This window comes from Acinonyx jubatus, chromosome B1, assembly GCF_027475565.1.
Source record: "Acinonyx jubatus isolate Ajub_Pintada_27869175 chromosome B1, VMU_Ajub_asm_v1.0, whole genome shotgun sequence".
Taxonomy (NCBI): Eukaryota; Metazoa; Chordata; class Mammalia; order Carnivora; family Felidae; genus Acinonyx; species Acinonyx jubatus.
Window position 1 is genome coordinate 40,747,636 of NC_069382.1, and position 13,325 is coordinate 40,760,960.

Below are 13,325 nucleotides of genomic sequence, written 5' to 3' on the forward strand. Positions count from 1 at the left end.
CCACTGACCGGCAGAGGTGCTCACATTTCCCCATTAATATCCTACAAAAACAAATGATGTTTTCCCCGACGAGAGTGCCCTGTCATGCTGCCCAGACTTGTCGGCTGTGTGGAGTTATTGCCAGACACCTCAGGCCCTCCCCCAGAGGCCTTTGAAAGGGCCTTTTGGAAACCCAAATAGAATGGCTTTCATCATTTGGAATACCTGCTGGCCCCAGCTGCCTCTGTGCACATCCTCAGCCTCTACTGTTAGGTGGAAGCAAAGGTCCTACACTGGAATCTTAGCAAGGACATTGAGCCATGCGGCAAGTGGAGATTCTAGGAGGACATGTGGGAAAGAAAGAGCCATTGTCTACCAGCAAGGGTATGAATATTTTATTTATGTGTAGATGGAGACAGATATCCTGTTTGTATTTATGTAGAATGGTGTATGCTGGATCTCAGGATGTGAGCCTTTTCCATAAGATCACCCTTGTGGGTGTTGTTCACTGCTGCAAACCTAGTGTCTAGACAGCACCATGCATAGTAAATGCTCTATAAAAATCTGTTTGATGAATGAGGGAGGAATCCCAGGGGCCTGTATAATGTGCAGGACTTGGGTAGAGGCCACTTGGTGAGTTGCCTCACAAAATCTGAGGGGCTAGAGTGGGTCTGAAGCCTTGGACTCTTCATGGCCCTGGGAGCCTACTACTCAGACTTGCACATTCAGACAAAGGACAGGGGGCCATACGGGGAGAAGCGGCAAGGACCCAGGCATGCATGCCTCCTCAGATGCGGCAGAGGCACACGTGCATGCCCATAGGACTGGCCCAGGCTGGAGAAATTGCTGTTCTCCTTCCCAGATGTCATCGGGCTAGCCTGTGCCACATGTAAATGAGACTGACAGATTCAGTTCCCCGGCCCCCGGGGCCAAGGGTAATACTTGTGTGCCCAGCAGTGGCAGATGCCTCCGAGTCAGGAATCACAGAGCCTGGTTTTACAAGTGAAGAAAATGGTGCCATTAAAAGGCAATTATTCAAGTGATGTGAGTCAGCGATGCAGCTTCTGGCAATGCGAGGGAAGGGAAAGAAGTGGTGTGGGGAGTTTTCCTTCTCTCACTCTTTTTTAAACAAAGCTCAAGCTAGATAGCAGAGCTTGCACCTGTGTGTGGATGATGTATGGGAAGGGCTGGACTGCCAGATTCCTTTATGTGAACAACATCAGCAATCGACCAGAAAGGGCTCCATCCACAGAAAGGGGGGATCCAAAGATTCTTTGGGCTGGTTGTGTCTTTGACCTTTACTGGATCTCAGCTTCTCAGGAGGTTCCAGGTCCCCCTGTCTGGCCACCTGTGGGGTGTGTGGAAATTAAAGGAAAGGGTGTGATGGAGTCTGCAAGCCCTGTGAGCTGGGGCACCTGTTTCTTTTGTGCTGCGCTGTGCTTCTCCCTGCCCCCTTTCTCTAGTGTCATTTCACAGAAGACCAGTAAACTTTTATTTCTGGAGTATGTTCATGTCTATTTTCCTTCTAAGGCTGCTTGGTCTGCTGCCGTGGCAGCTAGCCCTGCATTACCCCCTTCTCATGGAGGAAGGTGTGAAGGGGACAGGACAGACCCTGCTCCCACCTCATCATCTGGGTTCCTGGGCCTGAGTGGGGGTGGTTGGTCACTGTAGAGATGTCTACTGAAGCCACAAGTTTGTCTCACAAATCTTTGTCCTTTTATTGTCAGGGAGGCTAGAAGGAAAGGACAGTGGCAGGTTCTGAAACAGGAACAGAGCAGAGACCAGGCTGCAGCCACAAGGTGGCTTCTGGTTCTGGGGCCCTTTTACAAGTGGAGTAAAAACTCAGAAAGATCACAAAGGCTTATTTGTTTCGTGCTGAAAATGGGCCGGCTCTCATTCTCCTATCTTTCCCCTTTCTGAGCAGAGTGGAATCCCCTCCAGTATTGATAAAACAAAGCAGGAACAATTTTCATACCCTTTGGATATTAGTCATTTTAAAATATGGCTGCATTTAAATAGCAGTGGCATGGCTCATGTCTGTTTCACGTTCCTAACCAGGGGAAGTTTCATTTTAATTGGTGGCATTTTGTCTACTGTTCAACTTAATGAAAGTTGAAAGAAGACAGGTCCAATGTCTCTGCATTAGGCACAGGAAGCAGAGGGTCAGAGCTGCCAGAGTGGTGGCCTTGTGAGGGGTGGGCATGTGAGGATCTTGGACTGGGTGAAGAGGAGTCAGCCAGACTGGACAGAAGGGAGTGGTGTTTTTTTTTTCAGGGTATCAGGGTGAGAGGAGAGAAGCAGGTACTAGATCTGTGGATGAGTTGGGCTGCAGAGGCACAGACTCTCTGGATGTACAGACAGAAGCAGAGTAGAGTGTCTGGGAAGATGAGAAGGTTGATAATGCATCCCAGCTTGGTTCAGATAAACACAGGGAAGAGAGTTTGGGCCCTAAGGAGTTACAGTTTGCATGGCTCCACCTGGAGAGTTGGGGATCTCTAGGCCACAGCATGTTAATTCTGAGGAGGATGTCTGCCCTCTATTTTCACGTTAAGTGCTTTTTATGATGCTCCCTAGACTGTGGCAATAAGGGAACCAACTGAAGGGCTCACTGCACTGAGTTCTGTCCCAGAGAGTCAGCAGAAGTTGAGGGTTAGGCCAGTGGGCTTGGTCAGCTCAGGCTTGGCAACCTGGTTGCCACTTAGGAGCCTTGCGACCTTTGGGTAATCACTCAACTCTTAAGCCTCAGCTTCCTCATCTAGAAAATGAGGCCAATGACTCTACCTGCCTCACTTGATGGGAATTAAATCAGGTGTTAAGGCCATTAACACTAAGCCCGGCTCAGGAGCAACCCTTCCTATGTTTACAATAGTAAAATAAAATATTTATGCCTTCTGGGGCCAGAGCTTTCATGAGGGTCAAGTGCTATTGGGAGCATCTTTAGAGGAGCCACAGTCCCTGATACTAAAGAGTCCACAAAGTCATATGGAGTGGCAGTTTGGAAATTCAGAACTCTGTCCCTATAGGCAAGAGTAGATCTTTGGTTGAAATTGCCATGGGTCTGAAATACTACTTTTAAAAAGGCTAGTGTGGTGAGAAAATGGGTGGAAAGTAGGTTGTTATATCTTATAGATTAGTTTTCTTTTAATATTTTGTAAATGTTATTTTATTCTTGAGAGAGAGAGAGAGAGAGAGAGAATATGAGTGGGGGAGGGGCAGGGAGATGGGGGACAGAGGATTTGAAGCGGGTTTCTTACTGACAGCAGTGAGCCTGATGCAGGACATGAATTCACAGACTATGGGATCATGACCTGAGCCAAAGCTGGATGCTCAACCACCTGAGCCACCCAGGCTCCCCCTTATGGATGAGTTTTATAGTTAAAATGCCCAAACCTATGGCAGGACACCCACTGGTGGTGATCACCAACATGGGACTGGGGTGAAGGATGCCACATGGGCAGCAGGACTGCTGTGGCCACCTCAGAGCTACCACAGTCAGTGGCTGTGGGTCCAGAAAGCTGGTCTAATTCAGATTTTGGATGGCATGTGCTTTCCTTTGTGTCCCACAGGGGGCAAGTCACAGCCAGAAGAGCTCTGGGTGGGAGACAGAGAAGGTGGGAGAGTTCTCATCAAACTGCTCCATCTGCCAGTATCGACACCTACTGGCAGCAAAAATGGATTTAAATGTTTATGAAGTATGGAGTCCTCATGGGCATATGGCCTGAGTATCAGCTGGCAGTGGAATTTAGTGGAAGTGAGCCATTTTTGTGGAGAATATTGTTAATACAAAAGAGGAGGCTGGTGATGACAATCAAAGTTATTATTTCCACACACCGATTCTCCCTTTAGTCTTTAATGTGGTTCTATTTATTTCTTTACTTAAATATTGACAGAATCCCTCCTGAAAATAAGAATGATGATAACACAAAATTAATAATATTCATTATAATGGTGGTAATATCCAGTTTTCAGTGTCTGCCTTATACTGCAGTCTTTGTTAGATGCTCTCTAATCCTCACAATGAACCTGTGAGCATGTTTCCCCTGTTACACAAATGAGGAAATGGTGGCTCAGGGAGGATGTGTAACTTTGCACTCAAAAATCTAGTTGGCAAGCAACGAAACATGGATTTGAACTAATTTCTTTTTCCTCTGAAGAGCCCTGCATGGGTTTTAGGACCTTTGAGTCAGAAGCTATTTTAGCCTGATTGGAAACAGAATGGAATGAAGAATATTACTCTTGGCCATGAAACCTCAGGTTTCTCTAGGTTTTCAGGCTGTGTCCCTGAAATCTGTTCTTGAGAAGCAGAAGGAAACAGAGGGGAAGGCTTCATGTCTGCATCTAAAGATCCTAAAAAAGGCCATTCCTTGTACCTTGAGAAATGTTTTGGGACCTGCTGTTTTCCCTCAGTCTCTCCTTCCATCTGGGTCTTGAGCTTTGTGTACCCTTCTTTCCCTTGAATTTCGCTGCCTCCTTCCCTTATGTTGCATTCCCAAGTAAGTTCCACTGAAGCCCCTTGTATATATCTTCTCATGCCAACTAGTAATATTTTTCTCCATGCCAGCAAAAAGAATTGCAACCTATTGGGTTTAAACCCATTTCCTACTCCTCTACTCTAATCCTATTCATTCTTAAATGTTTAACTCTTATAGAGCCTTCTTAAAGAGTTCCTTATAATCACCTTGTCTTCTCCAATCCTCTGTCGCTTTTTACCAGCCAAATTACGCTTGCTGCCTGTGCCTTAGATATTCTGTGTGCATCTATCTCTTCTCACTCAATAGCTCATAAAGATTTGGAAGACAGGAGCTGTGCCCTCTGTTATTCCTGTGCTTCACACATAGTGGATGCTCAGTAATAATTATTGAACAAACAAAAGCTCTCTCCCTTTATATTTCTTTTGTTTATACACCTAGCTATACCTCTGAGCCTTACACTTGTCACTGCTACCAGATGTAAATAGATTTATTACTGTATAGAGACCTAGGACAGCAAATGAGAATCTGATCAGACTCCTGTTCTACTACTGCCTCCAACTTCCCTCTGGGCTTTTTTAGTAAAATAAAGGTAGCACTGTCCTCTGTGAATACTGAAGAGTGATAGGTTATTCAAATCATCAATGTTTGCTTTGGAACGTGCCTGGGTGGGGAACACTGAGGAAATTTTCATTCAGATCAGTTTCAAATCCAGGAAATCAAACCCCTTCCTTCCCCTGCTTTTCTATCCCTCCTCAGAATGTTCCAGGGCCTCAGAATGTAGTATAGTCAGCATGTCCCCAGGTTGGAGGTCACTACACCTTGGCTCTGATGAGACAGTGGGTCTGACTGGTTACTAACTGATCAACAGCCCTGCTCTGTCTCTGCTTTAGCTGCTGATTCAGGACCATGGACAAGGCTAAAGAAAGGTAGTCTGGTTTTCCCTCCTTGTCCTTAACAGTTCATCTGTACTTTTGAAGCCCAGAGAAGCTGAGAATTCTATTCTAAACAAGCCAGAGGAAGGAACAAATGGCAACCCTCTTCCTGGGGAATTCCACTCTTTGAATCATAAATCAGGCTCTTTAGTTGTCTAAAGTGACCTACACAGAGAGAGTTCTCTTTTCTTAGGGAAAAGGCCTTATACACAAACCAGTCTGACACTTGCCTACTAATTGCCTCCCACTGGAATTTAACTTATTCAGGTTTTCCATTTGGGCCTCGTACGTTTCAGAGGGGTCTTTATTGCCATTTTACTGCATATGGGCGTCTTCAAATCGATATTCTTATATAAAACAGTGGAAAAAGCCATGATATTCTCTTCTTCCTTTGAATTTTTTTTTTAGTATACACATTTTTATATTCTGCCTTTAAAGCTATTTCTGCTGCACAGCTGCTTTACCGAGACTCAGACTCCTACGGGCCCTACTCGGTCCGACACGTACCTTGAATATCCTTTCACAGTGTTTGATTTCTGCAGTCGGTTGTATAATGAGGAAGGAGTGTGCAGTGAGTTTGGAGATTCCTATTAACCAGGTCACCCATGAATCTATTTTTGTGCACTTCTTTATTAGAAATAGCAGGGAACATGATGATATTTAAACACAACTACTTATAGAAGCTTGGCTTAAAAAATACACCTTAGTAAGTTTTCTTTTCCCATTTGACATTTCAAAATGTTGTACTACATTTTCCCATCATCAAAACACCTCTTCTCCATTTGCATTCTGGGATGTGAATAGAGACCATTACACATGATGATGGATATTTTGGATGGTCATTTGGACTTGTGATCCTCTGCCTGATTTAGACCATCTTTGAAATGGTCATTCTGTTCTTGGCACTGCCTCTGAAGATGGACCATAAAGAAATAGACACAGACCAAGATGGTAAGTCAGGACGGGTTCAGAGTAGATAGAAGAGAGCTATCTTTAGGTACTTGAGAGAGGATATCTCATGAAAAAGGATAGTAGGATTTTTGTATGTTGTACCCAAAGACAGGATCAGTGAGTGAAAGCTTCAGTGGGACAGATTTTGATTCAACCTGAAAAATACCTAACTGCTAGAGTTGCCAGACTCTTTGGAACAGGTTGCCATGTTAGGTAGTGAGTCTCCAGGCACTGCAGGTGCTAGACTCCAGGCTGACTGAGTTTTCTGCCAGGAATGAGCCTTCCAGAAATAACAATCCACTTCAACTATGAGAGTCTATAGTCCTTACTACCTGGCATTACTGTTGGTACTCAGGGCATTGAAAAAGCAGAGTCACCATCATCTCTTAGGAGCAAAATCTGTGAATCTTTTTGAATTTTGGAAATCAAATGCCCCGAATGGGCCACTATAGCCAAGGACAAGGATAGAAAGTGAGTTTGCAGTTGTTGAGGCAGGAAGCTTTTTATTCAGGCAGATACTTTATTTTGTAGTCCAGCTACAAAATTAGATGATTTCAAAAATCACTTAAAACAAACCACTGTCCTTTATTTTGTTGCATTGGTTAAGACCTGGCCAGCATCTTATTAACATTAGGATATTATTAAAAATGTACTGATGATCCCTTTCAAATGAAGAGAGTTTTACAGTTTATATAGTACCTTCTTCTATATTTCTCCTAAGTTTCACCACGGTTCTCTAAAAAGGCATGGATAATATTTTATCTTAATTTGTGTAGGGGGAAACTGAGACTGGAAGGTTTAGTGACTCATCCAACATCACATGGTTGGCAAGTAGCATGAGACCTGGACTGGACCTGGCATGGATTTGTAGTGTGGAAATTGGAGTCATGCAAACCAGACAGAAAATATGGCCATGCCAATGATCAACTATGTGACTTCAAACACTCTCATATATCAAATGAGGGCATGGGAGCAAGATAAGCTCCAGGGTGCTCACCACATCCCTGTTGTCTGAAATCCTTTTGCCTCTCCATACATCTTGCTCTCTGGCATAGTTCTTACATTTTACCTGGCAGGTAGGAGGTAAAATGAAATGGAGTTTCTGTGTTGGAGGAAAGCGTTCTGATGCGCTGGCATGTGTTTCTACGGTGGTAACTTCACACTACAGCTGCTATGAGATACCTTTGTGACAGATCACTTTCACAAGTGTGAGACCCTTGGCTGCACTTTGATTCAGGATTGGGGATTCGACAATATGTTTATTTACCTTTGGGGGCTCAATTGTGGTGTGTAATGGCCTAGGTGGCTTTTATGAATATCAGTAACCCTAAATGTGGAAGAGTCAGCATGGATGATAAGAGCTTCTCACTTTACAGGGTATAGGCTTGCAAGAAAAGTTACAGTTTATCCTGATTTTATTTTTTAATTCTGTAATATAGCTATTCAACTCAAAACTAAATTTTATATTGCCTATAAGTTTCTTGACAAAGCTAACTTTTTTCCATGTACTACAAAAATAATATATGTTCATTGTAGGAAAAAAATAAAATTACATAAGTAATTACCTATAATCTCTGAAAGATAACTGCTATTAACACTTTATTAAAACTTCCTGGGATGCTTTCCTATGCACCTATACATATTTTAAAACAAATTTAGTATAATACTGTACATACTGTGTTGTAAACGGTTTTGTTGTTAATGGTAAACTTTGTCCTATTTCATTAAACATTCCTTTAAAGAAGAATTTGATTTCGGGGTGCCTTGGTGGCTCAGTCAGTTGAGCAACCGACTTCGGCTCAGGTCATGATCTCACGGTTCACGGGTTTGAGCCCTGCGTAGGGCTCTGGGCTGACAGCTCAGAGCCTGGAACCTGCTTTGGATTCTGTGTCTCCCTCTCTCTCTGCCTCTTCCCCACTCGTGCTCTGTCTCTCTCTGTCTCAGAAATAAATAAACATTGAAAAATTAAAAAAAAAAGAATTCGATTTGCATTTGGATTTGGAAGGCACATCGTATTCTAGAATGTGGATGTCTCAGAATTCATTCAACTTCTTTCTTACATTGCATGTATTGAATGCTTACAATGGTTTGTTAATATAAATCACATATGAAAATATCCTCTCACGTAAATCCTTGGCAATGCACTAGATAGAAATCTGATTTGTCAGAAAGAGAAAATTAAAGGTGCATTTCTATTTTGTAGGGTACCAGCAGTCTTGCTGGGCATTTATAAGAAAATTATAAACTCTACACTTATTGTGGTTAACTGACATGGTATCACCTAAGGTGTAGGGTGTTCTCCCCCACTGCTACTATCATGGGGTCTGTGACTGTGCTCTAGCTTTTGCACACAGTTAATGTCCTGCATAAACATCAAGGCAGTGGACTCATTTTTCTTCTGTTGATTCTCCTTTAGCCTGATGAAGTCCTCCGATATCGATCAGGATTTATTTACAGACAGTTACTGCAAAGTGTGCAGTGCACAACTGATATCCGAATCTCAGCGCGTGGCTCATTACGAGGTAAGGACGGCTTTTCCCATTTGATGTTTTCAGTGGAAGAAAGAGTGGTGCAGACATGGTGTGGGACTTGAGGACAGATCCTTTTCGTCTCAGGGCATGTTTCAAGAGCCACAGGGCTTGAGCCTTTACAGTCTGAGATCAGGCTGGGGCAAATGTGCATGTGTGGGGTGGGGACAGAGGCCTAGGGACATCAGTCTCAGACTCTGGCTGCTTCCCAGATTCTGTCTTTTTATTTTTCCTTTTTTTTTTTTTTTTTTTTTTTTTTTTTTTTGGTGCCTCAGCCCCTGGGGACTCAATGGGCTTTCTCTACTTGTTAAATCTGTCATTGCTCATCCCTGAAGTTCCTTTCAGGGACACAGGGCAGGATGCATTAGTGCCAGCTTCTCTTTCCTTCTATGACCCTGAAGATAAGCTCAGAGGCCTTTTGTTAATCACTGTCCAGAGAGATGGCAGCATCAGTGATTCAGCATCAAATTCCTTCCACACGATGGCTGCTGCCCTACATGTGTTTATCAGCCTAAGGACTTTCCCTGTAAAGTTGTAGCAAAGTTTCAAAATCCAAATACTTTTGAAGGACATGATTCAGTGGCTTTTTAGGGTGGAAGAACAAATAGTTGCCTTTTAATCCTCTACTGAGAACAGAGAATGAGAGAAGAAGGGTTGGCCAATGTTCTGGGTGGGGACAAGGTGCCGCACATGGGGACAAGGGGACACTGGGTGCCCCCAGATGCTGAGTGCTGCCCAGGGCATATTCACCTTATGAGAGAACATATACCAGTGGGAACACGAGTTTTCAAGTGTAATAACTTGTGAGTTATTTTAGATTGGAGGGCTTAGCCAGCAATTTTCTTTTTGTCTGACAAGCCTGACAAATGCCAGTTGTCACCGTCACTCACCAGACTCCTCTGAGCCTCCGGTTCCTCTGTGCATGATAAAAAAATAAAATTAAATAAAAAATAAAATTAACTTGCACATGCACATGCCCAGAAACACAATAAACTGACCCCATGTACTTCCTGGGGTTTTGTGGTGACCAAGTGAGACCTATTGAAATAGTATTTGTGAAAATGCTTTGGAAGCTGTAAAGTGTGCTGAACATACAAAATTATATTGCTTTTCATTATTAACTCCATTGCAGCAATAGTCTGATGCAGGCAAATAAAGCATGCTCTTCTGAGAAAACTTTTAAAAATCAGAATCTGTGAAAAAAAGTTAGCATATTCTTTTGTCAGTAGGCAATCAAGTGTTAGAAGTAAATGTGAGCTCAAAAGAATGATCTAAAATGGAAGATATCCATCTTCTGATATTAAGAACTTTCTAATTTTGGTGGGTATTGCTTTATAAACACACATGGTTTTTATTAATATGATTTCCTCAGTTAAGGAAAATCAGGGAATTCATTCCTACTCTCAAATTCCATAGCTTCCTATTAGCCCTTTATGTTCTCCCTTTATTAGACTTTTTGTGTTCAGTTTTAATCTTCTTACTAGATTCTTGAGGGCAGAAGCAGAGTTTTATTCATTTGCTCTTCCGTAATTCCTGGAATAGTGCCTGCACATCACAGATGTACAGTTAGTGCTTGTTAACAAAAATACCTTGGTGACACAGTCCAGCACTGCTTTATTGTTACCTGAACTAGAAAAGTAATGTCAGAAAATTGAAAAAAGAATTTTTTTAAAGAAAAAGATCTTAGCTGCTCAATTAAGGGTTTAGTTATTTGAACACAGGTTTTCCTGTTACCACTCTGTATCCTTGCTGTGGCACAATTTAATTGTTTAGAGAATGTGTTAATATTTGTTGCATGTACCATAGATAAGATAGAGAAAAGAAAGCAATCAAAATATAGCTGCAATTAACAGTGTTACACATCATCAAAACAACATTAAACACACTTCCATTAAGCATGGATGAGGACTCTAAATGATGGTTTACTCCCTGCTTCCAGGCAGAGGTGGGGTACTTCTTTCCAAGACAAACAGCACTACACATAGTTGCTGCAAAGCTGCTGGGGATATGAACAGGGTTCACACCTCCTGAGCAATCCGGTCTTACCAGCTTCCGTTAGGAGGCTTCCCCAATTTTTCATCTCTAAGAGGATGATGGCTTCCATCCGATGATCTTGAAGGCCATTTGAGAATTGATAATCTGACCCTGTTCATCTCCTCCCTCCCGCCACATACACTCTCTCTGCTGAAATTGCATGAAGAGTGGGTCTCTATGAGTGTGAAATCCCACTCAGGTCATTGAAAATGTTATCACACTGAGTCTCAATGCTCTATCACTGATGTATTGCTTTAGCTTGATTTTACTCAACTAGAAAATATTCCCAGCTTCCCTACGGGGCAAATCAAAAAGAATCCACTGTGTTTTCTGCTGTGTCCAGCACTATTAGTATTAGTTATTACAGGGAATTCTGAAACTCTATGAGAAACAGTCTCTGCCCCCAAGAAGCTCATAAACTTTGTTGGGCAGAAAAGCCATGGGTGGTTCAATGTGGTATAAATAGGTGTGTGATACTGAGGACGTGATCTGTAGAATTCTGCCTGCTTTGAAGGAGCTGCTGATCTGATGTGATTTAAACAGAGTGTTAATTCTTCTGCCCCTTTGACTTTCTGATATATGCTATGTAGTGCTGTTAACGTTTTAGGTTTTTTCATATTCCAAATTCTAAAGAGCAGGTCACCACGAAGAGCTATTATGGCCAAGAAAGATTTGTTGGGAATGTCATGAATTATATAGGCCTTGATGGATGGGTTAAGTTTAGGGGTTGCTAGAATGAGAGGTATCTCCAAGGAGCTATGAGGAGGATTTGTGTTAGGGAAGGGAGGTGCACTGTAGTATGTAAGGGTCACGTGGGGTCAGAAGGTAAAGGAAAGGGGACTTTGTACTTTCCTGTGGCTCTTAAGCATTTGGTAACTTGACAGCATTTCTGAACGACAGTCCATTGGTGGTGGTCAAGGTGTATTGTTAGGAAACGAACAGCTTTGGTATGACTTTGGCTATGGAACTAGTGTGCCAGCCTTTTGAAGTAAAAGAGAAAAAACAGATGGGTTAATGCTTAATAGCTGCATGCCCCATTTAAAAGGCTGAACCTTTGTATAGGAGGACAGAAAAACCTAATATATGTCTAATGGACCCAAAACACTTCCATGCTATACTTTTAAAATCTCTTTTTGCATATGAAATCCTGAAGTGGAAAAAATGGGAAATATAAAGACATTATTATTTTTCTTACTTGCTAAGCATTAATAACATGTTAATCTTTGGGTGGAAAATATAATTAGATGTTGTCTCTGCTCACTGAGTCAATAGAACAAGTAGGCACAGAAACAGGGGGAAGAGAAAGCTTTCACGTGTGCCTTTCAACATGCCTGGATGTTATAGAGGTTAGCAATAATTTTCTAGTGAGGCCACGTGAGCAGTTGGTTGTAGTTTTAAGTGGCTAAAGAATAATTTTCTGCAAAAGGAAAGAGTTGCTTGCATGAGTGAAGGAGTGAGTAGTTTTCTGGCGTGTAGGAAGAAGAGGATTTGTATACGGAAGGCCATGAGAAATGAACTAAAAAAGACAGGGAATTTTTTTTTTTCTTGAGTAAAGCTAAAGGAAAAATATGAATGAGTGATCTAGAAGGAAAGAGAGAACTCTTGTCAGGCAGAATCAATGAAGTCGGCATAAATCGGCCAGTTCCTGCTGCTTGTCTCTTCCTGTGTAATTAATTGTTCCTTGCAAAATCAATGACTCAGGTATACTGGCACCTTCAAACAAGATTGTATGCTTCCTGAAGGCAGGCAAGAGTCATGCACTGAGTTTCTTCATTTACTTCTACAGTGTCAACCCTAGAGTTTGACCCATTGTGCCATCGTAGGCACTTGTAGGTTGATGAAGAGGCTGAATTTGGGGACTGGTAGAGGGAAGCAGTGGGTTAAGTTTAATGGAAGCATTGATGGGTGTGCCAGAAGAGGCATTGGTATACATTGGGAGTCAACCTGTACTCAGGAGCTGGCCTCAAGATATAGGTGATGGTTTTGTAGTTCTAAGAAAGACAATTCTCTAAATTGATGAAAAACCTTTCAAACATTTCTGAGTCTTGAAGTAATGTCAGTCTTGATAAATGAACCCCATTAAGCCACCCAGGAGTGGCAGAGTCCAGGACTGTTCTCTCGTCAGGGAAACAGCAGGCACATAGAGCCTACAGAGGCACACAAACCAATTTTTCTTATTTCACCTTTTTCAGTGTCATCCAACAGAACTTTGGCCTTCCCTAACTTCTATTTAATCCAGGGGAATAACCAAAGGATGACCTTTTGGTCTCTGTAAGTCTGGTAGTAGGTGGGATGTAAGTGCTTTGTGGTTAGTGATAACAAAGTAAAAACTGAGGTTCTTTATATATGCTGATTAAAGCAGCATGATTTTTTTCTACTACTAAGCCTTTAATGACTTTTCTCCCTTCATCTCTCATAGCTTCTCAACT

At 42.3% G+C, this 13,325-nt stretch overlaps 1 protein-coding gene across 3 annotated transcripts in view; it reads left to right on the forward strand.

Moving 5' to 3' along the window:
* Positions 1–13,325, forward strand: part of ZMAT4 (zinc finger matrin-type 4) — a 343,796-nt gene that overhangs the window by 59,825 nt on the left and 270,646 nt on the right. For all 3 annotated transcript variants that reach the window (XM_053216542.1, XM_027071140.2, XM_027071133.2), the window contains exon 2: positions 8,751–8,856. In XM_053216542.1, coding sequence (XP_053072517.1) covers positions 8,755–8,856 — 102 coding nt within the window. In that variant the 5' untranslated portion in view covers positions 8,751–8,754. The remainder of the gene's footprint in view (positions 1–8,750; positions 8,857–13,325) is intronic.